Source organism: Acomys minous, assembly GCF_964271855.1.
Source record: "Acomys minous genome assembly, chromosome: 16".
Taxonomy (NCBI): Eukaryota; Metazoa; Chordata; class Mammalia; order Rodentia; family Muridae; genus Acomys; species Acomys minous.
This window is the reverse complement of record NC_140498.1, coordinates 85,714,648-85,741,842: the sequence shown is the minus strand read 5'-3', so window position 1 is coordinate 85,741,842 and position 27,195 is coordinate 85,714,648. Positions and strand designations below refer to the sequence as shown.

Here is a 27,195-nt window from a genome sequence, read left to right as displayed (position 1 = left end):
TATAAAAGCAACCGTCTAAAAGCATTGTAACTGACTTACATCAGACAGAGACAAAGACATACATGCAGATCAAGGCTCCGAAAAGTCAGGACATCTCAGGCGACAGTAACATGAAAACTGCAGTGCAGTAAGGACAGAATGGATTGGGTACTTACAATGTAAAAGGTTTTTTAGAAAATTTAACAGTAACAACAGCTCACAATTTTTTTTGTTGTTGCTGCTATTTCGCTACTCTTACAACTATACATTTAAAACATTACCTTATTAAAAAAGTTAATAAGATGGCCAGGCTTAAGTGTTTAATAGAGGAAACTATATTTAAAAATTTATTGTTCAGTCAAGAGAATACAGATTTAAGACAGCGCCAAGCTCTCCCCCCCACCCACCCAAGAAAAAGAGGAAAAAATAAATATGTCATTTACTTAGGTTTTTTGAATTCAAAACTGTTAACTGCTGACATTAATAGTGTGCTATGACCTAGTTATACAAGACAAAGATGGATTCCAAGTCATAAGGAAAAATCCAGATCTTTTTAAAAGGTCTTCTTCATTCTTCCAAGTGTGAGTCCTTTGGCAAATGTTAAACACATTCAGGCGTCCTGAACTGGATGGTGGAGGCAAAGGAAAAGCATTCCCCATTTGCAACAAAGGAAAAACCCACTTGGCCATTTAATTCCATTGCAGAAAAATGGCTCCCCTCATCTGTTGGCCTCTCCTTGGAGTCTGATGAAGGATGTTTTGAGATCAGCGTCTAATAACTCAAGCCCTATAGAAGCCGCGTGCTGATTGGCTGCCGCGCCCTGCCGCCCTGCTCCAGCCAATTACCTACCCACGGCCAAATTACAAACCCCGAAAAGAGCCCCAATATGAAATACACCACCACGAAGCCCCAGCGAGGCGGCTTCTTCGCCTCGGCAGCCCGAGAAGAGAGACCGAAGGGTCTGCAAACATATCCACGCGACAGCCGGGGAAGCCTCAGAGTTGAACTCACAAAATGGAAGCCGAGCGCTGATTGGCCGCCGCCACTCCCGGACCTTTAATAAAGAAAGGGGAAGGAACATGATAAATGCAAAAAAGGGGACTCTGTCGCTGGTGGCTGGAGGAAGGAGGGAGGAAGAAGCATGTGTTCAGGACAATTACTGTGCGCTCCCCTCCAAAAATAAAAACAGAAAGGAAAAAAAAAAGCTATCTTCCATATCCAGGCGAGGGCTGTATCCTCCCAGGAATGTGAAGGCGAATGTGGTTCCAAATCTTGGTTTCCCCTCCCCAGTACAGCTCCAGGGAGGGAGGGGGTGTGAAGGCCGAAGAGGAAGCAGGAGCCGAGATACCTCGATTGCAACTCGTTTGGGGTCGACGTCTGCCTCCCCCCGCTCCTAGTATTCAAACACACAATCACCCCACTCGAAACCCAGCCCTTTCGCCGAGTCTCCACGCGCCCACCTCCGGTCTGGGCAGTTTGGAAACAGTTTGAGAGGCCCCGGGGGCGCACGCCATGGAGTGCTCCGTAGCTGGAAGGGTAGCCCCAACCGCGGGAGGTAGAAGCCGAGGAGACCCCTTCTCCCCCGCCAGTCAAGCCCCCCACCTCAGTCCCAGCAGAATAAATAAATTAAAAGGCCTTCCCCCCGGGGAGGGGGGAGAGGCAGTGTGGGAGCGCGCGAGTGAGGGGTGGGGGGCCGCTGGGGCCCGGGGCTTTGGCGGCGCAGCTGCCGCCGCCGGGAGAGTGCCTGGGGAAGCGGCGAGGAAGGCGAGGGGAGGAGGAAGAGGAGGAGGAGGAGGAAGAGGAGGAGGGTGAGCGCTCGGGTCGGGCTCCTTAGCGGTGTATTGTGGGATGTGCGGCTACTGGGAGCCGAGCCTCCGCCGCCAGCCGCCTCCCGGGCAGCAGCAGGAGCAGCAGCAGCGGCAGCAGCAGCAAGGGCAGCGGCAGCCCGGGGCCCGGCAGCCGCTAAGGCGGCGTCCTCCCCACCCCGGCCCCCGGTCCGGCCGCCCCGGCCTCGGCTCCCGCGGGGGACACCATGTACTGGCTGGCGGCGCAGGGAGGCCGGCGCCCGGCGGGGATGTAAGCGCGGCTGGGGAGGGAGAGAGGCCGAGGCCAGAACAGCCGAACGGCCCGAGCCCCCGGCCCCCGCCCCGGCGGGCGACGCCAGGCCTGCCGCGCGCCCCGCGCCCGAGCCGGGCCGAGCGCCACGCCGGGCGGCCGGCGGCACCATGGGCCGGAGCCCGCGTCCTCCGTGCGCCCGGGACCGCGCCAGCCCGCAGTGGGGGCCCCGGGCAGCCCCTCACTGCCAGCCGGAGACGGTGGCCGAGCGGGCGGGCGCTTAAAGCCTCCGGAAAGGGTTTATTCTCTCGCTCCATTCTTATTTTTTTTCGGGGGGGGGGGGGGAAGACAGCGAGACAAGCTTTCGGGGCGCGCTGGTAAGGTGGGAGGGGGTGGGGGCCAGCCGATTGGATTCTTTGGTGAATGTGTAGAAGCGGCGGAGAGGACAACAACTTGCTGGTTTTCAGGTTGGGTTAACGGCATGGAGAACAGTCACCCCCACCACCACCACCAGCAGCCCCCGCCGCAGCCCGGCCCTTCGGGCGAGAGGAGGAACCACCATTGGAGAAGTTACAAGTTGATGATTGACCCGGCTTTGAAAAAGGGGCACCATAAACTGTACCGCTACGATGGGCAGCATTTCAGTCTGGCGGTGAGTAGCCGGCGCGCCTTCCCGCCACCCCCACCAACCCCCAGTGGAGCCCCCAGACAGAGGAGAACGGAGGGGGACCCTCTCCCAGCCACCTGGCCAACTGTCAGCCAGGGCTCCCCTCTCAGCCTGAAGACTGGTGCCTGGAGACGGGGGGGATCTGCCCCTGCCCCTGGGGAGGGTGCCAGCCCTTCCATACAGAGCCTCCTATCCCTGGCCACAGATGTCCAGCAACCGCCCGGTGGAAATTGTGGAAGATCCCCGGGTGGTCGGAATCTGGACCAAAAACAAGGAGCTGGAGCTGTCGGTGCCCAAATTCAAGGTAGGACCCCTCCTCTCTGTTTTATGGTCCCTCCCCCCGCTTCCCCGAGTTCGAAAATAACGCCAGTCCTGACCAAGCCCTGCCGGATTCTGAGTTCCCGCCGTGCATGGCTGGGAAGTTTTGGCGGGGAGGGACAGAGGGGTGTCCCCTCCCGGCCACTGTAAACAAAATAACACCCGGAGAAACTGTAACGATGACATTGATACAGCGTCCTGCGGGCGGAGCTGGGGGCTCCGGGTCCCCACCTGAGTCCTGGGGCACCCAGGGACTTGGCTCGGGGACCCGCCCCCCTTTCTAGCCATTTGGCTTTAAAGGGGACAACTTCCTAGACCAGGGGGTCGTTCCGGAACCAGCAGCAAGGACCGGAGGCCAGAATAGGGGGTGGGGAAAGAGAAACTGTTTCTTTTTCCCCTTTCCTTTCGAACCCAGAGGACTTCCAGGTTCCAACCGATTTAATCCTCTGCTTCCCAAGCCCGCCCGCATGCTTTTTGCTTTGTTTTTTCTTTTTCAAAACATTAAAAAAAAAAAACCAACAACAAAACCACCTCATCATTTATTGTTTTTAACCGCTGGGCAAGTGAGGAGTATTGTGTTTTCTCTTTGGTTTTAATGTTTTCCAAACTCCCTTCCCCCCCTCGCCCCCCCCCCCCGCGGCCCCTGCCAGATCGATGAGTTCTACGTGGGCCCTGTGCCTCCAAAGCAGGTGACATTTGCCAAGCTGAATGACAACATCCGTGAAAACTTCCTAAGGGACATGTGCAAAAAGTATGGGGAGGTGGAGGAGGTGGAGATTTTGTATAACCCGAAGACCAAGAAACACCTGGGCATTGCCAAGGTGGTCTTTGCCACGGTCAGGGGCGCCAAGGAGGCAGTTCAACACTTGCATAGCACTTCTGTGATGGGCAACATCATCCACGTGGAACTGGACACCAAAGGTTAGTGGCGTCCTCGGGGCCTCCCATGAGGGAGGAGCTTGAGGGCCACCTGTCAGTCCGACCCCTTTACCTCCTCCCTTCAGAGTTAGGAGAACCCCTCTATTGTAGCCTCTTCCTTGGGGATTCCCCCTCCCCTCCCTTATTTATCTATTTATTTATTTATTTATTTTTGTCCCCTCCGGAGGGCAGAGTCACATGGAGCCAAATGTGTTGTCTGTTGCTAGGAGACAGGCTATAATTTACCAAATGTGCCAGTCCTTGGCCACTGCACCCTTAGGGACCACCCAAAGGCTTCCCCACCGATGACACACCCCTGTGGGCCCCTCTCTCTGAGCCCCAGGGGCCTGTGTTTAGATAGTCCCTAGTGTCGCTGCCTGTGTTAGGGGAGAAGGGAGGGTTTGTTTATTTGTAGGGGGCAGAGGCAGAACCGTGTGATTTTAAATTCATAAAAGTCATTCCTTAAGGATCTAGGGTGCTGTCCAGTCCCCCACCGGTCCAGGTGCCCCTTCCCTGAACCAATCTGAACCCCAGAGTGTTTCATTGATAGTGGATCTTGGGGGCGGGCTGCTCTGGGTGCTCAAGGGTTGACACTTGTCTTCCCTCCTCTCTCTTAAAGAGACAGCAGCACCTCTGTTTGCTCAGTCGGGCTTGGGGAGCCACACCTCCCAAGTCCAGGGCTGCTGACTCTTCCCCCTGAGTTCTGGCTTAAGACTCCGGGTGGAGAGGCCTGGCAAGAATCAGAGGGCATTTCCCCTAAGTTTACCTGTGACCTTTCTAAAAGATTCCTGCCAGTCGAAAGGAAAGTGCAGGGCGCTCTGGGACCAGGCTGTCCTGTGTGGTCCTACCGTAAGTTCAGAGTTGGGTGGCACTGGTGAGCCCTCCCCTAGAGAACCCTCCTGTGCAGCTCCAGGGGTGTTGTGAGCACTAGGTTTGTGAGTACCTGAGCACCCCAAAGGCGAGAGAGGAAAGCCTATTTTGTTTTTCTTGTAATGATGGGTACAAGTTGACAGTATCATAAGACCATATTGGGTGTCGCAGAGGGTTTTGGTAATTCTGAGTGGATTTGGGGAGCCCACTTGCAGAGCCTGGGCCTAGTCATGTGTCTCTTTGGGACATAAGCTTGTCATTTCTGTCCAGTCTAGACCTCTCCTGCTCCTCTTTTCCCTAGCTCCTCAATCTCTAGTAAAGTGCGCGCTTGCTCTTGCTCGCTTTCTCCTCTCCCTCCCCCCCTTTTCCCCCTCCTCTCCTCTGTCTCCCCCTCTCCTCCCCTCTCCTCTCCCTCCCTCCCTCTCTCCCTCTCTGTGTAAAGAGACTTTTAAATCTACTACCTGTTCTTACATTAAGCTGAAGTCTGATTTCCCTCAAGACTGAAGCATGCAGTCCCCTCCCCCATCACCTGCCCACATCTTACGAAGCTGCTAAGTCTCACCACAATTTCATTTCTGAAAAAAAGAAAGAAGAAGAAAAAAAAAATACTACCACCTATGTTTGAAATCGTATTTCGAGAGAGAAAGAGACCAGCAAAGTGTAAAGGTAGCTCAAGGAATGTACCTCCTTTGCATATGTAAGCAGCCGCCTCTGAGGCTCTATAAATACCAACAATCTGGGGCCTGGTTAGTTAAAAAAAAAAAATCTCTGATGGGTATAGAGTTAGGCACGGGGCTCACGGGACTCTGTGGGCCCCAGGTAGTCCCCAGGCAGACCGTGGGGCCCTCTTGGGCCTTAAGCCTAGTGGAAAGCACCTCGCAGTTGCTTCACAGTAACATGTGTTTGACAAACTTTGCTGGTCCTTTGGCCTCAGGTAGTTAACAGTCACGTTTGTGTCGCCAGACTTCCTCTGTCTTTGCTACAAGCTGTGGGGGCACGGGAGTGGTAGCGGCTTGCTCTTTGGGAACCACACTCTAAGAACTTTGGGAAGTTTGCACTAAGGGTGGCACTCTTTGGGTCTTGGGGAGTCTCTGCCCCCACAAAGGCAGCATCAGAAACATCAAGAGGAGTTGTAGCTTTGTTGGACAAACAAGAATATTGAAGAGAGGGTCAGTGGGAACCTAATCAGGGACTCGTGGTGTCCCCAGGCTTGTGGTCACAGCCACAAGGGACCCACGAAGATGCTAATAACCAAGTTGGAACCCCCATGGTGGGGGGCAGGGGGTGCCTCACGCCGGAGCCTCCATGATAACCTTCTCCCTTGCCTGTTACAGGGGAAACACGCATGCGTTTTTATGAACTGTTGGTCACCGGCCGTTACACCCCGCAGACCCTCCCAGTGGGTGAGCTGGATGCTATTTCTCCAATTGTGAGTGAGACTCTGCAGGTAGGTTTATCACTGTCACTCCTCTGCCTCAACACCTCTGGCTTTAGAGGCCTGACCACACCTGCTGTAGAATCAGAGTTGGACTATAAAGCTTTGTCTCCCCCAAAATCTGCTACAGCAGGTCTCCCCTGGGATTGGTCCTGCTCCCTGTCTCTTTAGTCCAGCTGGAGTCACACTCCTTCCATTCTACCCTCTGGCATCCAGGCTGGGATTCCCACGGACCCAGGGCTGCTTTTCCATATGAGCGTCAAAACATTGGCGTCATAGTGTCTGGTGTCTGGGCACCGCTGGACTTCTGTCTCCAGAACGCAGAGTTCAGAGCCTCTTCAGGAACAGACTGGCTCCTCAGCCCATGTCTACCCGGCCAATTCCTCTTACCCACAGTTCCAACTTTCTACACGCGCGCGCGCGCACACACACACACCACCTCAGAGAGTTAAGATCTGTTTACCTGATGATAAGAAGGCTCTTGTCACACTGTTTAAATGTCTAGAATTTGTAAGGACAGCCCATCAAACCCAAGACCACATTTTGTTGGTCACATCTCTGTGTTACACCCTTCAGTGTCAGATAGCCTGAGGCGGGAAGGAAATGTCAGCCTATACCAGGATGTCAGGGGCTTCTCTTTCTGCCTCTGGGATTAGGGAAAGTCCGCTGGGTGTCCAGAGGGTATTCAGCTGTACCTAGGGGTAGGAAAAAAAACTGAGAACTTCCTGACACTCCACTTCTTTCCTTGCTCTGGGAAGTTGTGGGCTCCTTGCTCCCCAGCAACCAGAGATCTAGTGAGAAACAGAGATCTGTTGCAGAAATCTGTCCTCCCTCTGCTCCCACGATTTCTTTCTGGTTTTTCGAGACAGGGTTTCTCTGTGTATGTAGCCCTGGCTGTCCTGGATTCACTTTGTAGACCAGGTTGGCATCAAACTCACAGAGATCACCTGCCTCTGCCTCCCAAGTGCTAGGATTACAGCGTGTGCCGCCGCACAGGGTTCCATGACTTTTTTCCCCCATCTCTTTCTAGCTGTCAGATGCTCTCAAGCGCCTCAAGGATGGCAGCCTGTCTGCAGGCTGTGGCTCTGGCTCCTCCTCTGTCACCCCCAATAGTGGTGGGACCCCCTTCTCCCAGGACACAGCTTACTCCAGCTGCCGTCTAGACACACCCAACTCCTATGGACAAGGCACCCCGCTCACGCCTCGCCTGGGCACCCCTTTCTCCCAGGATTCCAGCTACTCCAGTCGTCAGCCCACACCCTCCTACCTCTTCAGCCAGGACCCCACAGCCACTTTCAAGGCTCGGCGGCATGAGAGCAAGTTTACAGATGCCTACAACCGCCGCCACGAGCATCATTATGTCCATAATTCAGCGGTGGCAGCGGCTGCGGCGTCTGGAGCCACAGCTGCTTTCCGAGGTTCCTCAGACCTCTCCTTTGGGACAGTTGGCAGCAGTGGCCCTCCCTTCAAGACCCAGTCACAGGATTCCACCTCATTTGCCCATACTCCGCCTCCTGCCCAAGCAGTCCCTGTTTCTGGATTCAAGTCAGCTTTCTCTCCATACCAGACTCCGGCACCCCCGTTTCCCCCACCCCCTGAGGAGCCCACCGCCACCGCAGCCTTTGGGAGCCGTGACAGCGGGGAGTTCCGGAGGGCACCTGCACCCCCACCTCTGCCACCCTCTGAACCTCCAGCCAAGGAGAAGCCGGGCACACCTCCCGGTCCCCCTCCCCCTGACAACAACAGCATGGAACTGGGTGGTAGGCCTACCTTCGGCTGGAGTCCTGAACCCTGTGACAGCCCTGGCACGCCCACTTTGGAGTCATCTCCTGCAGGCCCAGAGAAACCCCATGACAGCCTGGACTCCCGCATTGAGATGCTGCTGAAGGAACAACGCACCAAGCTGCCCTTCCTGCGTGAGCAGGACTCGGACACTGAGCTCCAGATGGAGGGCAGCCCCATCTCCTCTTCCTCCTCCCAGCTCTCCCCACTCACCCACTTTGGCACTAACTCACAGCCTGGCTTCCGTGGTCCCTCGCCACCCTCCTCTCGCCCCTCCAGCACAGGCCTAGAGGACATCAGCCCAACGCCACTGCCTGATTCTGATGAGGATGATGACCTTGGCCTGTGTCTGGGGCCTCGTCCCCCACCAGAGCCGGGGCCCCCAGACCCTATGGGTCTTCTAGGCCAGACAGCTGAGGCGGCTTTGGACCTGACAGGAGACAGGACTCCGACCTCAGAGAGGATGGATGAGGTACCACTATGTCTGTCTGTCTGTCTGTCTGTCTGTCTGTCTGGGCTTGATTCTCTGTCTGTCTGTGTTCCACTCCTTCCCCCTTGATACATTTCACTAGCTAAGGCACAGGAGCAATAGGACTCCTGTCCTCCCTGGAAAAGTCTAGACTCTTCAACTTTGGATAAGTCCTGATTTGGAGCTCTAGTGGAATTGGCAGACCCCAAGGAGTGTGGCCTGTGCAGATGGGTCCAGGCCCTCTCTCTGAGTGGCTTAGAAATGAGTGATCCGCCTGTCGCTGCTCAGGCATATTGGCCAGGGTGTGCTGTGTGGGGCTGACTCAGGAAGCACTCACTCCCAAGTGGTGTCTGTCTCCCAGAGCCTGGTACACTGGAGAGGTGGGCAGGTGGGCAGTCAGTCTTCGGGTTAGCTTTGGAAGGGAACATAGCGTAAAAGCGTAAACCAGGCAAAGGTGTCTTGTCTGCCCCCTACCCGCTGCTCTCCTCACTCCATCTCCTGAGGAGGCTTGGGTCCCACTGCGCAGGTCCCATTCTTTGGGCGGAGGGAGGGTTATGGCGTCCTCCTGGGCTCTGCTCAGTCCTCATCCTGAGCCTGGCATCCCTGGGCCCAACAGCATGAACAAGTTCATGCTCAGATACAGCCCCTGCTCCTGTGGCCTCCCCTAGCCCTTCGATTAAGCCCCTCTGGCTGCCTGGAAAGGAACAGAGGAGAACTTTGGGAGAGGCGGTGGGGGCCACAGGTGGTTGAGGTTCCTGGGAGCCTGCAGCAGCCCTGGGGAAGTGGTTTCGAGGGTCAAGGCGAGGGAGTTGACAGGTGTCAACTAACGAGGCTGGAGGCCCCTCCCCCATCCCTTTTAGGCAGCCTAGGTTTGGCGGATGTTTATCATGCCAGCCACCTGGTCCAGGTCTGAGAAGCTCCGAATTAGCTGGAGGGCATAGGCTGTCCTCACAAGCGCTTGCTCCCCGGGTGTAAGAAAAGAAGAGGAAACTAAGGCTAGGAGGGCGGGCTGGAGTCTTGGGACGCCCCAGGACAGAAGCCCAGGGATGCTTCCGAGTAGGTTTGAGAGTCTGGCCGGCCCTCGGGTGCCCCCTGCTGGCGGCCGGGAGAGCTGTACCTAGGTTCTGTGTCTTGTCTTGTGTGTTGTCGGTAAAATAAAGAGCTCTGCCCACACAGCTGAGGTAGAGAGGGATCAGCGGTATAGAGGAGACCGGTGGTGAGGGACTGGATAGGCAGAGGCTGGCGACTAAAAATAAAACAAGCGTCAGACCCAGAGCCTTAGCTGTCTGGTCACACGGGCTATGTGGCCTAGAGGAAGGCATTTCCACTCTCTAGTCTCAGTTTCATCATCTGTTGAGTGGGTCAGTGAGAGTCCTGCCTCACCATCTTCATGGAAACGTGGTGTCTGGAAAGCCCAGGAGTCATTCACCTAGACCTACTGGAACCACAGCCAGCTGGTTCCCACCCGCTGTGCCCAGGGAGGGAGGGGGCAGAGCCAGAGCTTGCCTGGTGCACCCGTGATTGGCTGACTGTAGTGGGCGGGGTTAACCCTCTGTGCGCTGCTGCACAGTGCTAGGTGCTGTCCAGAGCTGATTGAAGTTAGAACTTTTCTTTCTCTTCCTGCCCAGCTTTGAGAGAGAGCCAGAGTGTATAGATGTGTGCTGTGTACAGGGGAGATAGGTCCCTTCCCCTCCGAGGCCCTCCTCACCAGGTGGTGTGACCTGTGGCCCCATAAGCGCCCTCTCAGCCTTCGAAAGCACCTGCTGTCTGTCAAGCCTTGTTTTCTTCACATTTTCACCCAGGATGGGGTCCAACCCGCAAAGGAGTCTGGTGTGGGGGTGGACCTCATCTTTTCTCATCTTTCCTCCAGAACCCAGGGTCTGAGTCCCAACGGCACACTTCTCAAAGGAAAGAGCCCTCCCCTGTCAATTTATTTTTTGGTTTTTATTTTTTAATTTTTGTCCCAAGTTGTCCTTGACTCCGTCCCCTCCGTTTCCTTGTGCTCTAACAACAGCTCTCCGCGGGGCAGGTGTCCAGAGCATGTGTCCCAGTGCCAGTTCTCAGTGTCACTTCTGGCTCTCTGGTTCCCTCCCTCATCGGTCAAGAGGGACCCACATGGAACCTCACTTTATGGGGTGCCCCTGCAGTGAAGGGGCAGAACCACGCTTGTCTGTAGTTCTCAGTCTTGCCAGCCCCTTCCAAAAGCCAAGGGGACTTAAGTGAAAAGAGAGATGGGAAAAGATTAAAAGGGTTCAGTGAAAGAGTGTTTGCCCACCACTTATGATGCTCAAAGGGCCTAGGCTCAGCCCCTAGCATTTATTTCAAAGATAAACAGGTAAATGTCACCTCTTGTTTGAGTCCTTGATGCTGCTACACTCCCCCTCCCCCTCCGAACCCCCCTCCCCCCAGCCAGCACTTGCTCCCATGCCCTTTGCACAAGTCCCTCCTGGCCTCAGTGAGGTCCACACACTGTCTGAGCCCAGGTTGGGGAGCCACTTCCTGTTTCAGATCCCGACTGTGTCTCTTATTGGTTGCGTGGTCTCCCGGAAGTTACTTAAACCTTTCCCAATTCCATGTCCCAATTTCCTCATTAGCAAAAGTGGAGTTAACAAAGCAGACTTTGCAGAGCTGTTCTGAGAACTAGCTAATGTATGTAAATGTGCCTGACACGTGGGGCCCGCCATGCAGGTGTTAACTCCTTCCTGTGACCTCTGGTGACTCTCAGGCTGCAGGTCCCCTGTTGGCCTCCCCTCCCTACCCTTCTGCTTTTCTCTTCTCATCATCTGCTTGCCACTGTGGCACTTACACTTCAGCTCCACAAGTTCAACTTCTTACAGGGCAAGATTTGCGTCTGTCTGTCTTTGTCACTTTCGTATTTCAACGTCTAGAGCGGCACCCGGCACACAGGTGTTGAGTGAATGGCTGTCATGATTCCCCGAAAAGGGAAAGTATGATTTGGGATGGTTGATTGATTTGCATGAGCTTGGTCTCACTGGGAGTCCCTGGGAGTCTCCAACACTGGTCCCAAGTCTCCAGCTTCTTGGTGCTTGGGAGCTGCTTATGAGCTCTTCTCTTTCCCTCCATGCTCTTTTGCAGGGCCAGCAGTCCTCAGGAGAGGACATGGAAATCTCAGACGATGAGATGCCCTCAGCCCCCATCACCAGCGCTGACTGCCCCAAGCCCATGGTGGTGACCCCAGGGGCAGGGGCTGTGGCAGCCCCCAACGTGCTGGCTCCAAACCTGCCCCTGCCCCCACCCCCTGGATTCCCTCCGTTACCCCCACCCCCACCTCCACCTCAGCCTGGGTTCCCTATGCCCCCACCTTTACCCCCACCCCCACCGCCACCCCCGCCAGCCCACCCTGCAGTGACAGTGCCCCCACCGCCCTTGCCAGCACCACCCGGCGTCCCACCCCCACCCATCCTGCCACCACTGCCACCCTTCCCGCCGGGACTGTTTCCTGTGATGCAGGTGGACATGAGCCACGTGCTAGGTGGCCAGTGGGGTGGCATGCCCATGTCCTTCCAGATGCAAACACAGATGTTAAGCCGGCTCATGACAGGCCAGGGTGCTTGTCCCTACCCCCCCTTCATGGCTGCTGCAGCTGCCGCTGCCTCAGCCGGGCTGCAGTTTGTCAACCTTCCCCCCTACCGCGGCCCGTTCTCCCTGAGCAACAGCGGCCCAGGCCGCGGGCAGCATTGGCCACCCCTGCCCAAGTTCGACCCCTCCGTGCCACCACCAGGCTATGTGCCACGTCAGGAGGACCCGCACAAGGCCACGGTGGACGGGGTCCTCCTTGTAGTACTCAAGGAACTCAAGGCCATCATGAAACGAGATCTCAACCGCAAGATGGTGGAGGTGGTGGCCTTCCGGGCCTTTGATGAGTGGTGGGACAAGAAGGAACGGATGGCCAAGGTATGTAGCTGGGTGCGCAGGAAGCATCCCAGGGTGACAAGAGGACAGGGCAAGAACCAGGTGTCCCTTTCTTCAAAGATGTGTGTCGCTAAATCACGTGGTGGTGGTGGTGCACGCTTTTAATCCCAGCACTCAGGAAGCAGAGGCTGGTGGATCGCTGTGAGTTCGAGGCCAGTCTGGTCTACAAAGTGAGCCCAGGACAGCCAGGGCTACACAGAGAAACCCTGTCTCCAAAAACAAAAACAAAAACAAAAACAAAAGTGAAGCTGGGCATAGTGGCACACGCCTTGAATCCCAGCACCCTGGAGGCAGGGTGCACGCTTTTAATCCCAGCACTCAGGAAGCAGAGGCTGGTGGATCGCTATGAGTTCGAGGCCAGCCTGGTCTACAAAGCGAGTCCAGGGCAGCCAAGGCTACACAGAGAAACCCCATCTCAAAGACTAAAACCAAAAAAAGCCCCCAAACAAACAAAAAGGTGAAGCTAACTGAACAGCCTGGCGCCATGGCCACTAGCACCGTGTATGGTTCTTTTCCCTTTAAATAAGAGAAGATGCCCAGCACTCGGAGGCAGAGGCAGGTGGATCGCTGTGAGTTTGACGCCAGCCTGGTCTACAAAGTGAATCCAGAATAGCCAAGGCTACACAGAGAAACCCTGTCTCGGAAAAAAAAAAAAAAGAGAAGATGAAAGGAAAGTACATATAAAATACAGTTCCTCATGTGCCCACACTGAGTTTGAGATGCTCAGTGGCTTCCTGACCAGTGGCTGCCATCCCATGTGGTGCCACAGACAGAACCTCTGGGACCTTTTCTCTTCTGATACAGTTGGCATGAAGTCTGGCCTTGTAAGGACTGCTATTTTTCCTCCCCAGCCCCAGCCCCAGCCCTGAGGTTTTTCTATCCAGACCTTCATAAAGGATCCTTAATTGCCTTTTCTCTGCTTAAGAAAGGACTTTTCAGCAGGACATGGTGGCACACCTTTAATCCCAGCACTCAGGAGGCAGAGGCAGATGGAACTCTGTCAGGCCAGCCTGGGCTACAGAGCTAGTCCAGAACAGCCAGGGCTCTGTTAACCTAGAGAAACTCTGTCTTGAAAAATAGGGTTGTTGTTTTTGAGGCAAGATTTCATTATGGTGTGCCCTGGCTCTCTAGTACTTGCTGTGTAGCCCAGGCTAGCCTCCAAATCGGAGATCTGCTTGCCTCTGCCCCCTGAGACCAGGCTAGCTTTTGTTCTTCATTTATTTGTTTGTTTGTTTGTTTGTTTGTTTTTCAAGACAGGCTTTCTCTGTGATATAGCCCTGGCTGCCCTGGACTTGCTTTGCAGACCAGGCTGAGCTCAAACTCACAGAGATCCACCTGCCTCTGCCTCCCTGAGTGCGGGGATTAAAGGCATGCAATACTTTAGTTGGCCATCACACAAATTGTAGAGTCTTGTTTTTATTAAAGCTAGATCTGGCTTAGGTTTAAATAAAATACTTATTAATGCCAGGTGGCACACGCCTTTAATCCCAGCACTCCAGAGGCAGAAGAAAGCTGATCTCTGTGAGTTCAAGGCCAGCCTGGTCTACATAGCAAATTACAGAATAGGTTGGGCTGCATAGAGAGACCCTGTCTCAGAAAACAAAATCCAACTCAGGCTAACCTCAAATTCTCTTTGTAACAGAGAATGCTTTTGAACTTAGAACCCTGCTCCACCTGTCGTGTTTTGGGATCCCAAGTGTGCCCCATCATCACGCCCAGTTTGGAGATGCTGGAATGAGACCCAAGGGTTCCAGGTTGCTAGGCTAGGCAAGCACTTTTCCAGCCCAGCTGTACCCCTAGCTCTGAATACATCCTTAAAGCTGCGGGCAGTGCCTGGGCCAGATGTGAAGCACAGCTATAACCCCACCCAGCATGTGGGTGGTGAGGTCAAGTGTATCAGGAGGCTAAGGCCAGCCTCAGCTATACAGTCCCATGCTATCCCATAATAGAAATGGGTTAGAGAGACATCTCAGCAGTTAGAAGCTCTGGCTGCTCTTGTAGAGGACCCAGACCTACTTGGCACGTTAAAAACTATCCATAAATCCAGTTCCAGGGCACCCACCTCTCTTCTGGCATCCATAGGCACCAGACATACATGAAGACAAAGCACATATGCACATAAAATAAAAATAAACTTTAAGGGGCCCCGTGTCGTGGCGCACGCCTTTAATCCCAGCACTCGGGAGACAGAGGCAGGTGAATCGCTGTGAGTTTGAGGCCAGCCTGGTCTACAAAGCGAGTCCAAGACAGCCAAGGCTAGCACAAGAAAGACTCTATCTCCAAAAACAAACAAACAAACAAAACAGCAACAAAACAAACTTTAAAAGAACTTATATAGCAAATTTCAAAAGGCCACCCACTTGGGCTTGATTGATTTTAGTTGGAGATAGTCTTATGTAACCCAGGTGAGCCTCAAACTTGCTATGTAACCCAAACAAAGTTGACCTTAAATGCTCCCATCCCCCAAGTGTAAGGATTACAAGCATGTGCCAACAGCCCCAGCTCTCTTGTCACTGTTGTTTGTTTGGTGGTGTTTCTCATGCGTACGGGTGAGTGCATGAGTGCTTGCCTGGGGTCCACAGAGGCAGGGACAGGCCATGGGAAGCACTAAAATGAGTTGCAGATGGTTGTGAGCTGCCGTGTGGGTGCTGGGAATGTAACCCAAGTCGTCCTCTGCAAAGGCAGCCCAAGCTCTTAACCACTGAGCTATTCCTCCAGCGCCCTTAACTCCCTCTTCTTTTAAAATTTGATTTTGATTTTGTTTTGTTTTCTTCGTTTTTTGTTTTGATTTTGTCTTTTGTCTTTTGTTTTGTTTCTTTTAAAAACATGAGCTCAAGTAGTAAACGTGGTTTCAGTTAATTTCTGAAACAAGAACCCCTTGAGCCCTGCCCTTTCTCTTACGGGTATTTCAAATCAGCTGTGTAACTACCGTGGACCGCTTGGAACACACCCGAACCCCAGGGCGCTGGGAAGTAAGGCGTTGTAAATAGACTGAGTGAGGACCTTGGTCCCTGTGCTAAGGTAATGATGCAGACATGTCTTTACAGCACAAGGCTCTCGTTTCCACCTCCCACATGAGAGGAGGCGACTGCTCTAAGAACTGTGACTGTCCTGGTGTATTGTTGGTGAGGAGGACATGATGGAGGGGCAGTGCAGGGCTGTAGGACCCCAGAAAAGGGAGTGTGGTGTGGCCACCAGGTGTGTGGGAAGAAAGTGTGCCAGTACCCGAGGCTGCCTGCAGGGGTCAGCAGCAATGCGTCTCACTGTGGTCACTGCCCCCTTCTCTCCCATCTCAGGCCTCACTGACCCCCGTAAAGTCTGGCGAGCACAAGGACGAGGACAGGCCAAAGCCCAAAGACCGAATCGCCTCATGTCTGCTGGAGTCGTGGGGCAAGGGTGAGGGCCTGGGCTATGAGGGCCTAGGCCTGGGCATTGGACTGCGTGGTGCCATTCGCCTGCCCTCCTTCAAGGTCAAGAGGAAGGAGCCACCGGACACAGCCTCCTCTGGTGACCAGAAGCGGCTGCGGCCCTCAACATCTGTGGATGAGGAAGATGAAGGTTTGCGCTTGCTCTCGGCTTGCTGGCTGGCTGTTTGTTCCCTCCCCCGCTTCCCAGCGCTGCTTCCCAGCTCTGCCTCCTGCTGTTCCCACAGAGTCAGAACGGGAGCGTGACCGGGACATGACCGATGCCCCCTGCGAACTTGCCAAGCGGGACCCCAAAAGCGTGGGTGTGCGGCGCCGGCCAGCGCGGCCACTGGAGCTGGACAGTGGCGGGGAGGAGGATGAGAAAGAATCCATGTCTGTGTCCTCGTCCTCATCAGCGTCGTCCTCCTCTGGATCTTCTACCAGCTCACCCTCATCCTCAGCCTCGGACAAGGAGGAGGAGGAGGACCGAGAGAGCACTGAGGAGGAAGAAGAGGAAGCAGAGGAGGAGGAAGAGGAGGAGGAAGGCCCCAGGAGCCACATATCCTCACCCTCATCCTCGTCCACCTCTGATAAGGTCTGGGTCAGAGAAGCTGTGGGTGCTGGGTTGTGGGACGTGGGCCTTCAGCTTACCTGTGTCCCTCTGTCACTGTCCTGTCAGGATAATAATGATGCTGATGACAGTGATGACCAGACTGATTCTGACAACGATGATCAAGACATAGCCCTGTCAGAGGCGAGTGAAAAGAACAGTGTATATTCTGAGGAAGGTAAGCAAGGAGGTGGGCAGCCTGGCTTTACCCCAAGTCAGTGCTCTCAGGGCAGAGGTGGGGCATCCGTCACTGATATTTTGGGACCAGTATTGGTGCTTTTGAGAAGTTTGCTCACTAAAGCACATATCTCATGTGCTGTGATTGTAGCTACACCAAAAGGCAGAATGGGTGAGTCCATAGACCCAGAAAATACTTAAGCTGGTACTTGGGCTGGGGTGGAGGTGCTGGGAGGAGCACTGATGGGGGTGCCTTCTAACTGTTGGTGGAAGGGCCTAGGAACTAAGTGAAGGGAGTGGTCGCCACATTGGGAACCCAAACAGTAACTGTTCACTTGAAAAGGAATAGTCTAAACCAGGCGTGGTGGCGCACGCCTGTAATCCCAGCACTCGGGAGGCAGAGGCAGGCGGATAGCCATGAACTGGAGGCCAGCCTGGTCTACAAAGCGAGCCCAGGACAGCCAAGGGCTACACAGAGAGACCCTGTCTTGAAAACAAACAAGTAAATAAATAAGGAATAGTCTTACATTAATTTCCCCTTGCTCTTTTTATATTGAGGGCTTGTTTCCTCCCCTTCAGTGTCTGAGGAGTATATTCAGAGGGCATCCTGTTCAAGGCCTTTGGGGAAATATCTAGCATTAGGTAGGAACACCATGGGCCATGAAATAAACCCTCCCCAACTTGTGTCCCTCACCCAGAGGAGACAGAGAGCATCGCCACCTCAAAGGCCCCGGCTGAGTCATCGTCGTCCAGTGAGAGTTCTGAATCATCTGAGTACGATTCCAGCTCTGAGTCTTCATCCTCATCTTCATCCTCGGAGGACGAAGAGGAGATGACTGTACCTGGGGAGGAAGAGGAGGAGGAAGAGGAAGAGAAGGAGACAGCAATGGCTACAGCAACAGTGGTGGCAATGGCCGATGAGAGCATGCCTCCAGCCAGTGGCCGAGACTTTGAGCAGGACAGGGCAGAAGTGCCTCTGGGCCCGGGAGCCCTCGTGGGGGAGTCCCTGGGCACAGAAGAGGAAGTGGACATTGAGGCTGAGGACGAAGCCCCTGAGATGCAGGCTCCGGTGTTGGAGGAGCCTCCATTTTCCGCAGGCGCTCAGGAGCTGGAAGAGAGCAAAGAGCCCCCAGAAGAGCCAAGCCCAAACACACAAGAGGACATGTTGCTCTCTCCAGAGCCCCCTGCCAGGGAGCCAGAGGCCCAGCCCCCATCTCCCCCTGAACATGGTCCAGGTAATCCTGCTACCTCCTGGGTGGGACGCGGGTACAGCATGGTGCAGAGAGCTGTCAGAGCCAGCCAGGATCTCAGGAAGGGCCTCAGCAGACCCCCTGCCCTGAGCTCACTGCCGGCTCCCTACTCAGTACCAATATGCCCAAGAGTTATTCCACAATCCATGTATCCCTGAGGTGTCCCCCATATACACACTCAGTGGGGAACCCATAGTCAGTGTAGTGCCAGGTCAGTGGGTTCTTCATCCTGCACCACCTTGACTGAGTAGGGCAAAGCAAGTGACAGACTCACTGCCGGGACCTTGGATGGGCATGCCTGCAGGTGGCAGACACAGTGTTGCTACTGAGCTCCTCCGCTGGGGAAATGGGTGCTATTCCTTAATTATAATCCATTTTAACATTACAGAGTACCTAACATGGTCCTGGATGCCTAGGCTCCTATGTACCTTTATGAAATCCAAGGAAAGCAGACTGTAGGTTTTGTTTAATGTAGCTCGTTTCTCTGAGTACAGACCACAGGCCTCTGGATAGGAACTCACCTGTGAACTATGGTCTGCAGGACTGTTCTAGGCGTTGTCAGTACAAGAATAGATCAAGCAGAGGAAGATACCTGTCCTCAGGAAGCACATGCTCTAGGTCAGAGTGACAGGCTATAACAAACACACTAGCAAAATTAGATCCCAAGAGAGCAGAGATAGATGCCAGGAGAAGCTGATGAAGACTGACAAGTAGTGCAAAGATGAGACTTGAGTCTTGCTCCGCCATGGAGCAGGTCTTCTCGGGCCAGAGTGCCGTGGTCCAGACCCAGGACCTTGTGCTTGCCAGGGATGTACCGCACCCGGACGCCGCAGACACTTCCGAAGCCCCTACTAGGTGCCTGACACTGGGCTGGTTACTGAAAAGTCTTGCCCAGCTTGACTGAATGGTGTCTGTATGTTGAGTGCACAGCAGACCAGTGAGACTATAGTATCTGAGGGGTGTTTGAATTAAATAACAGTGCCCTGCTTTTTGCCTACCTCTCCACAGAGGAAGACCTGGAAGTGGAGCCAGAGCCCCCACCGATGCTCTCCCTGCCCTTGCAGCCACCATTGCCGCCCCCTCGATTACCCCGGCCACCCAGCCCACCACCTGAGCCTGACACCCCCGAGCCCCCCAAACCTCCTGTCCCTCTGGAGCCTCCCCCCGAAGACCAGCCTCCACGTACTCCAGGCCTCTGTGGCAGTCTGGCAAAGTCACAGAGCACAGAGACAGTGCCAGCCACACCGGGCGGGGAGCCCCCGCTGTCAGGGGGCAGCAGTGGCTTGTCACTGAGCTCCCCACAGGTGCCTGGCAGCCCCTTCTCCTATCCATCTCCGTCCCCGGGCTTGAGCAGTGGGGGCCTTCCACGGACACCTGGTCGGGACTTCACCTTCACACCCACCTTCCCTGAGCCCAGTGGACCCTTGCTTCTGCCCGTCTGTCCCCTCCCAACTGGTCGACGAGATGAGCGCTCTGGCCCCCTGGCCTCCCCTGTGCTCCTGGAGACTGGACTGCCTCTCCCACTCCCCCTGCCCCTGCCCTTGCCGCTGGCGTTGCCTGTCCCTGTCCTGAGGGCCCAGCCTCGGCCACCTACCCAGCTGCCTCCCCTCCTGCCTGCTTCCCTAGCTCCTTGCCCAACCCCCATCAAGAGGAAGCCAGGCCGGCCCCGGCGATCCCCACCATCTATGCTGTCCTTGGATGGGCCTTTGGTCCGGCCACCACCAGGGTCTGCCCTTGGGAGGGACCTTCTGCTCCTGCCAGGCCAGCCACAGGCTCCCATTTTTCCCAGTGCACATGACCCTCGAGCAGTGACCTTGGACTTCCGGAACGCAGGGATCCCAGCACCCCCACCGCCTCTCCCGCCCCAGCCCCCTCCACCCCCACCCCCACCACCTGTCGAACCCACCAAGCTGCCCTTCAAGGAGCTGGACAACCAGTGGCCCTCTGAGGCCATCCCCCCAGGGCCTCGCCGCGATGACGTCACTGAGGAGTACATAGACCTGGCCAAGGCGCGGGGACCATGGCGGCGGCCACCTAAGAAGCGCCATGAAGACCTGGCGGCCCCGTTGGCCTCACCCGAACCCTCACCACCCCAGCCCCTCTTCCGGCCCCGCTCAGAGTTTGAGGAGATGACCATCCTGTATGACATCTGGAACGGTGGCATTGACGAGGAGGACATCCGCTTCCTGTGTGTCACCTATGAGCGCCTGTTACAGCAGGACAACGGCATGGACTGGCTGAACGACACACTCTGGGTCTACCATCCTTATATCCTGCCAGACTGTGTCCACATCCTTCAGGAGCAGGAAGTCTCTCTAGGCCTATCACCTTGTCCTGTAGCGGTCACAATGCCAGGGAAGCAGTAGTACAGTCATTGTCACCCATCAACTGGTGGTCACGACGCCAGGCCTGTCTCACTCCAAGAGGTAGCCGAGCTGGTCACAGGTCCAAACATGAGGATTAGGCGTGCAGAACTTCCCAACAGTGGAGGAGACTGAGCTAGGCTCCCTCGGCAAGGCTCTGCCTGGCTAAATTGAATCCCCAGTGGTCCAGTGATATACAGGATAGTTAGTTGTGTCATTTTTACACAGACAGAAACTGGTGTTCAGAGTGGCTATGTAATCCCAGCACTCGGGAGGCGGAGGCAGGCAGATCTCTGTGTGTTGAAGGTCAGCCTGGTCTACAAAGTGAGTCCAGGACAGCCAAGGCTACACAAAGTGGCTACATAGGGCTGGGCGTGGTGGGGCACGCCTTTAATCCCAGCACTTGGGAGGCAGAGGCAGGCGAAATCGCTGTGAGCTGGAGGCCAGCCTGGTCTACAAAGTCTAGGACAGCCAAGACTACACAGAGAGACTTTGTCTCGAAAAACAAAAGCTAAGTGATCCCCCCCTGAATCACACAGCTACCAAGTGGCAGGCCTGAGGTATGAAGCCAAAGGCTGCTCTAGAATCCAAGGTTGGTTGGTTGGTTGTTTTTTCTTCCTGCCATGCTCTGCTGAAGCTAGCCTGTTTGGTACTGCGCAGCTGTAAGGATGGCACTAGCTTGTTCCTGAGCATTTGCCGTCTCAGGAGCTCTGCCACAGTTCTCTGTATTGACTCTTCATAGAGTAATCGTTAATCCTATTCTCAGGCCAGAGACAGGCAGAAAGTAGTGATCTGCACACTTCGTGTCACTCACCTAGGTACAGACCATCAGCAGAAGTGGCTTCTAAGGGAGTGATGGACCCAGGCGTCCATATCCCTCCACGTGGGTCTGCGGCTGGGGAGACCCCGTGGAGGGGCCAGGAGGGGGGTCTCTGAGGTTGTCAGCCCCCAGAGGGGCCAGGAGGGGGGGTCTCTGCTGCTGGGGAGAACCAGTGGAGGGGCCAGGAGGGGGGTCTCTGAGGTTGTCCACGTTGCCCTTGACCCACACCCACCCACCAGCCTCTCTTCGGCCAAGAAAAAGAAACGGGACGACGGCATCCGTGAGCACGTGACAGGCTGTGCCCGCAGCGAGGGCTTCTACACCATCGACAAGAAGGACAAGCTGAGATACCTCAACAGCAGCCGCGCCAGCACGGATGAGCCCCCCATGGACACCCAGGTACCGTGAGCACAGCCGGTATGAGCTTGCCCTGAGGAGGTGGAAGGCGCGGCGGGGGGAGGAGGTAGAAGCACATGAGCCCTAGAGCGTCTGGGCTGTGCAGGTAGAACGTCTTAGAATTGAGGGGGAAAAAAAAGAAAAGAAAAGAAAAAGTATCTCTTTTTATTCTATGGGTAGCAGAGAGGCCCAAATGGTTTTAACCTTGGATGTAAATGCATTTCTGAAAAGTTGGCCTCCCCCCCTTCTCTATTCAGTATATACCTTTGGTGTACTAGGCATTAATGAATAAGACAGAATTATTCCCTCGTGGTGTGGGGTGAACATTCAAGCCGGCATACAATCAGGAGCAAATGCTGTGGATAAGAGGGAGGTTGGCAGGTCCAAGGGGGTCAGAGAAGGTCACGTTGTGTCTGAGTGAGGAGAGAGGAAGCCACATAAACCCACAGAGAGAGACTACTGAGAATAGAAAAAAAGTATTTTGAAAAGGCAGGGAGAGGCTCAGTTGTGAGAGAAAGAAAGAGCATTTCAAGATGCTGATATGAACCGGGCGTGGTGGCGCACGCCTGCAATCCCAGCACTCAGGAGGCAGAGGCGGGCAGATCGCTGAGAGTTCGAGGCCAGCCTGGTCTGCAAAGTGAGTTACAGGGCAGCCAGGGCTACACGGGGAAACCAGCACTAGCAAAAAGAGAGGCAGCGGGGACTGAGCTGGGGAAGTTGTGACGGGGCCACACCTGTCACCTTCTGACCTGTCATCCCGTCGTGCCAGCAGGGTATGAGCATCCCCGCACAGCCACACGCCTCTACCCGGGCAGGCTCAGAGCGGCGGTCTGAGCAGCGGCGCCTGCTGTCGTCCTTCACCGGCAGCTGTGACAGTGACCTGCTCAAGTTCAACCAGCTCAAGGTGAGGCCAGACCCTTCTCCTGGGCAGCCAGGGCAGCCTTGGGGCGTGAGAGGGACTCTCACCCATCACTGCCTATTTCCCTCCCCTAGTTTCGGAAGAAGAAGCTCAAATTCTGTAAGAGCCACATTCACGACTGGGGCCTGTTTGCCATGGAGCCCATTGCTGCTGACGAGATGGTCATTGAGTACGTGGGCCAGAACATCCGCCAGGTAGGTGCTGCCTGGGGGACCTATGATGGGGGGGGCATGGTGCCGGCCCCAGACTTAAGACTTTTTTGGCTACCAGGTGATTGCGGACATGAGGGAGAAACGGTATGAGGACGAAGGCATCGGCAGCAGCTACATGTTCAGGGTAGACCATGACACCATCATCGACGCCACCAAGTGCGGCAACTTTGCACGCTTCATTAACCACAGCTGCAATGTAAGTGCCCAGTAGGCTCCACCTCTGTACTAGGGACCCAGGCTCCTCAGTCATGTTTGTCTTCTTCTCAGGCTCCTTGACCAGAGGTGACAGGGAGGGAGGGAGGGCCTAAGAAGCCTGTACAATGGATGCAGTGGGAATTCTGGATTCATATAAAAACCAGAAGGTTCTCAAGAGGTGGCCTGGGGCCAGATGTGGTACCGTATATTAAACCTAGCATTCAGGAGGCAGAGGGAGGTGAATTTCTGTCAAGAGGGTAGCCTGGTCTACATAGTAAGTTCTGAGCCAGCCAGGACTACACAAGTAAGACCTTTGTCTCTTTGGTTGGTAAATTGGTTGCCTTGCAAGCACAGAGACCTGAGTTCAATCCCCAGAACCTACCTAAAAAGGCGGGGTAGGGGGGAGGTGGAGACAGAATTCCCTGAGCTTACTGGCCAGCCAGCCTAGCTAATTTGATGAGCCCCAGACCAGTGAGACGCTATTGTAGCACTGCTGTTACCCAGGTGAGTGATGGCAAGGCTTGACCATGCCTGGTAGCTTCAGAGGTAGGGACAGGAATGGTAAGAACTGTAGCCAGCGTGATAGAGAGGGCTTGGGGAGGAGGGTGCAGACAGTTTTGGCTTCAGGCTCCCAGTGAACTTGATGACCTTTGTAGTAAGTGTTTAGCTTGGTCTCCAAACAAAAGCAGCCCCAAGTAATATACAAATGAAAGGGGGCAAGATTGTGTCAATAAAACTTTATTTAAAAAGTAGGCAACTAGGGCCTGTAGTTTATAGACCTCCTTATTTGGGGCTCAGAAGTAACAACTGCTTAGAGGGACCCACATGGCAGCTCACAAACTGTAACTCTAGTTCCAAGGGATCTGACACTCTCACAACAATGCACATGAAAGAAAGAAAGAAAGAAGCCTTAACTGCTCATCGTTCTGATTTAATAATCAGGCATGGGAGAAGCTAACTGGAGAGCTGAGCCTGGAGTGGGCGACCTCAAGTCAGGCTCATCTGGGTGTGGGGTGAGGACTGGGTAGGGTGCCTGGCTGACCACATCCCCACCTTGCCTGCAGCCCAACTGCTACGCCAAGGTGATCACGGTGGAGTCACAGAAGAAGATCGTCATCTACTCCAAGCAGCACATCAACGTCAACGAGGAGATCACGTATGACTATAAGTTCCCTATTGAGGACGTGAAGATCCCCTGCCTCTGTGGCTCCGAGAACTGCCGGGGGACCCTCAACTAGTCCCCGGGTGCCGCAGGCCAAGGATGGCAGCTGTAGCCCGGGAGGACCCTTGCCCTGGGCCGGGCTCAGCCTCCCACCCATTTCAGGTGCTGTCCCTGTTCCCCAGCAACCACGCTAGGGCCTGGCGCCCCCCAACACTACCCCAGGACCCACCTGCAGCCCCAGCCCCGCAGCGGGAAAGGGCTTCTCTGTCTCTCTCCACCCGTGTCCTTCTGTTGTAAAGATGCTCCTGCGGGCTTTCTGTCCTTCTGTGTCCAGCTTTCCCTCCCCCTGGTCTTCTCTCGCTGTCTTCAGCCTCAGTCTTTTCCCGTGAATGCTGCTCTGTCGTGTTGTCTTTTCTTTATTTTCTTCCTTGTCTTAAGAAAAGACATTTTAACCGCTGAAAATGTGAAGGCAGAATCAGAGGAGGGACCCTGTGGGGGCCTGGAGGCCCAGTGAAACTGTGTGTGGGTCCAGGGTCCAGGCTGACTCTGGGCCAGGTGCTGCAGGAGGAGGGGCTCTAGCGGCCTCGTCCTCGGAACACTACATACCCGAAAGGCCCCTCTCTGCCTGTGGCTGCAGTGAGCAGACCCCACAGTTTTCCCTGACCTGTTGTTTCCCAGTCTGTCCCTTCCCCTGAGGTAGACCCTGGGGGAGCCAAGCTGGTCCCAGACAGGAACTTCCTCTCTGAGTGCTCCCAGCTGCCTACCACCCCCAAATCCTTGGGTTCAATGTTTACTTTTTCATTCGGATGCCAGCAACGATGGAGCCACCTAGGGTGTCCCCAGTGCGGTGGGGACACCGGAAAGGGTGTCTCCACTCTCTGCTGCCTCGGCTTTGCCTGGGTGTAGGGGGTGCCAGGGCCCTCAGGGCCCCCCAGCCCTGCGATTACGGGTTGTCTGACCGTATGCATGTGACATTTTTGTTGTTGATAAGCTTTGCCCCTTTACCCTAACCCACACCCATATCACCCTGCTGGTGGCTCCCACCTGGGAGGCCAGGGCGTTATTTATTTCCATAGTGAGCAGGTTATTTCTCCCAGAGAAAAGAAAGTCGTCTTGGAAGTCATTTTAAAACTTAAGTTTTGGACAGGTTCCTGCCCCAACCCACCCCTAGGAAGCCCCATCCCTCTTCAGGGTTAATTCCCATGAATTTTTTTGCCTATGTAAAAAATCAAAAGGAAGGGAAGTTGATTATTTTGGTGTTCAGTATCAAGCCTGTAACTGCCATAACGGATTTTTTTTTCCCCCCTCGGGAACTTTGTTTCTTGTGGAAACTCATGGGAAGACTCACACCTTCTCCCTATTTCTCTGTATTTCCAAAAAAAGTAAATCAACCAACAACAACAAAAAGACACACACAAACAGCAAGTCCCATCCCGTTCAGTCCCGTCCCCCCCCATCCCCGGAAAGCAGAGCAGGCATGTAAATACTTCTGGACCGTGACTGTTGTGACCCGGAGTCCTCACCAAGATGAAAGTGCTCCGGGTGGGGCCGACCCCACCCGTGGACCAGGCCCGGAGCCTCTTGGTATCTCAGCTTGTGTCAAGCTTCCTTATCATGTAAATTCTGTACAAAGAATTGGTTTTTTTTCCTCTCTCTCTCTCTCTCTCTCTCTCTCTCTCTCTCTCCCTCTCTCTCAGTCATTGGTGGTTTTGTTGTGGTTTTTCTTTCTTTTTAATTCTCCACAGGCCCTCTGTGTTTGAGAGTGTGTGCCCACCGGTCTGAAGGTCAAGATGATCAGTGGCTTTAAGACACAGGGGGTACCTGGGCACAGCGACGACCTTCTCTTCCCATGTGCATTTTTTTTTTGTTTTGTTTTTTGGTTTTTGTTTTTTTTTTGGCATAATTGTGCAAATGAGAAAGATATTTATTTTTCACATGAAGAAATGTGCAGCGTGTAGAGATGGCCAATCTGAGTTATTTGTGCAGCCAGTCCCACTGGGGGTTGTCTTCACCTTACCTGCTTCCACCCACCACACAAGGGTAAGGATGAAGATGCCTGGAAGCCAGGGAAGAGATGCTGGGTCCCGCCCTGGTTCTGCCTCATTGAGCCCCGTTATGGGATCTACACTAACCTTGACTGACTTTGATGAAGGGTGAGATTTTGAGGCTGCCCATTCCCCAAACTGGCTCGCCCCCAGGAATGGTTTGCAATAATCCTTATACATGGGCCCGTTTTTCTTTGAAAGCTTTCGTTACCATTGGATAGATTTCTACTTTTGAAGGGTCAGGGGTTTCTGATTTTTTTTTTCTTCTCCCTGCCCCTGCAAAGAAGAGAACCAATAAATTTTAGGGTTGTCTGTGCATATAGACTCTGTCATCCGTATGTAACTTGTTTTTGAGGAGAAGTGTTTCCGTTGTGGGTGTGTCTTGCTGTAAATATTTGTTCATATTTTTGTGAATTCAATACTATGTACCATTGTATTATAGTAACTTTTATAAAGCAAACCATAAATATACTGACTTTTCTTACAGATACGCCGTCTCTCTTGCTCTCCCACCCCTTCCCCCTCCTCCCCATTGAAAATGCATTCTGTTCACAAAGGAGGGTGGGTCCGGCAAGCCCAGCAACTGTGGGAGGGTGTGATAGACTGTTTGACTCTGTAGCCCAGGCTAGTCTAGAACTTCCAGCTGGTTTAAGACCCCTGAAATGCTGGCTTGTAATCAGGAGCTGCCATGCCAGGCTGCCCGTTCGTTCTTCGCTTGATTTTAGCCGTAAGGCTCAGGGATAGAGATTGGTTGTCAATTCTGAGCCTGTTGACCTTCTACTTTTTTTTTTTTTTTTTTTAACGTTTTTCAAGACAGGGTTTGTAGACCAGGCTGACCTCGAACTCAGAGCAGTCCACGTGCCTCTGCCACCAAGTACTGGGATTAAAGGTGTGCTTCACCACGCCTGGTTTACTTTTTTTTTTTTTTTAAGCCCTTGGATATCTAGAGTAGCTAATGATCTGTAATTAAGCAAAAATCAATGCCCTAGTAATTTCATTCCATTACTTCAGACGCTGAGGCAGGGGGATCACAGGTTTAAAGCACGGGCTATGGAGTAAGTTCAAGCCCAGCTTAGACAATTTAGTGAGAACCTGCTTCAAGATAAAGCAGTATAAAAAAGGGCTGAGAGGTTGGCAAGATGGCTCAGTAGTCAAAGGGGCTTGCTGCCAAATCTCATGGCTTGAGTTTGGTTCCCCAGATATGGTGGAAGGAGAG

The 27,195-nt window shown here is 54.2% G+C and overlaps 1 protein-coding gene across 5 annotated transcripts; it reads left to right on the top strand.

Annotated features, from left to right (window-relative positions):
- The first annotated feature begins 1,588 nt into the window (after nt 1-1,588).
- On the top strand, nt 1,589-26,467 carry SETD1B (SET domain containing 1B, histone lysine methyltransferase). Of its 5 annotated transcripts, XM_084762666.1 has the most exons (16): nt 2,502-2,686; nt 2,907-3,005; nt 3,670-3,940; nt 6,142-6,254; nt 7,273-8,496; nt 11,590-12,408; nt 15,723-15,984; nt 16,079-16,425; nt 16,510-16,618; nt 17,316-17,852; nt 18,876-20,150; nt 21,283-21,449; nt 22,219-22,350; nt 22,440-22,559; nt 22,636-22,773; nt 23,837-26,467. In XM_084762666.1, exons 1-16 carry the CDS (start codon nt 2,516-2,518, stop codon nt 24,008-24,010), a joined length of 5,958 nt encoding a protein of 1,985 aa, XP_084618792.1. In that variant the 5' UTR covers nt 2,502-2,515; the 3' UTR covers nt 24,011-26,467. The 5 variants fall into 5 exon arrangements, with proteins under 5 accessions (XP_084618788.1, XP_084618790.1, XP_084618789.1 ...); XM_084762662.1 differs by lacking the exons at nt 21,283-21,449; nt 22,219-22,350; nt 22,440-22,559; nt 22,636-22,773; nt 23,837-26,467 and adding exons at nt 1,589-1,787; nt 15,474-15,551 and having other exon boundaries at nt 18,876-20,293; XM_084762664.1 differs by lacking the exons at nt 21,283-21,449; nt 22,219-22,350; nt 22,440-22,559; nt 22,636-22,773; nt 23,837-26,467 and adding exons at nt 1,799-2,055; nt 15,474-15,551 and having other exon boundaries at nt 18,876-20,293.
- Nucleotides 26,468-27,195: the final 728 nt, after the last annotated feature.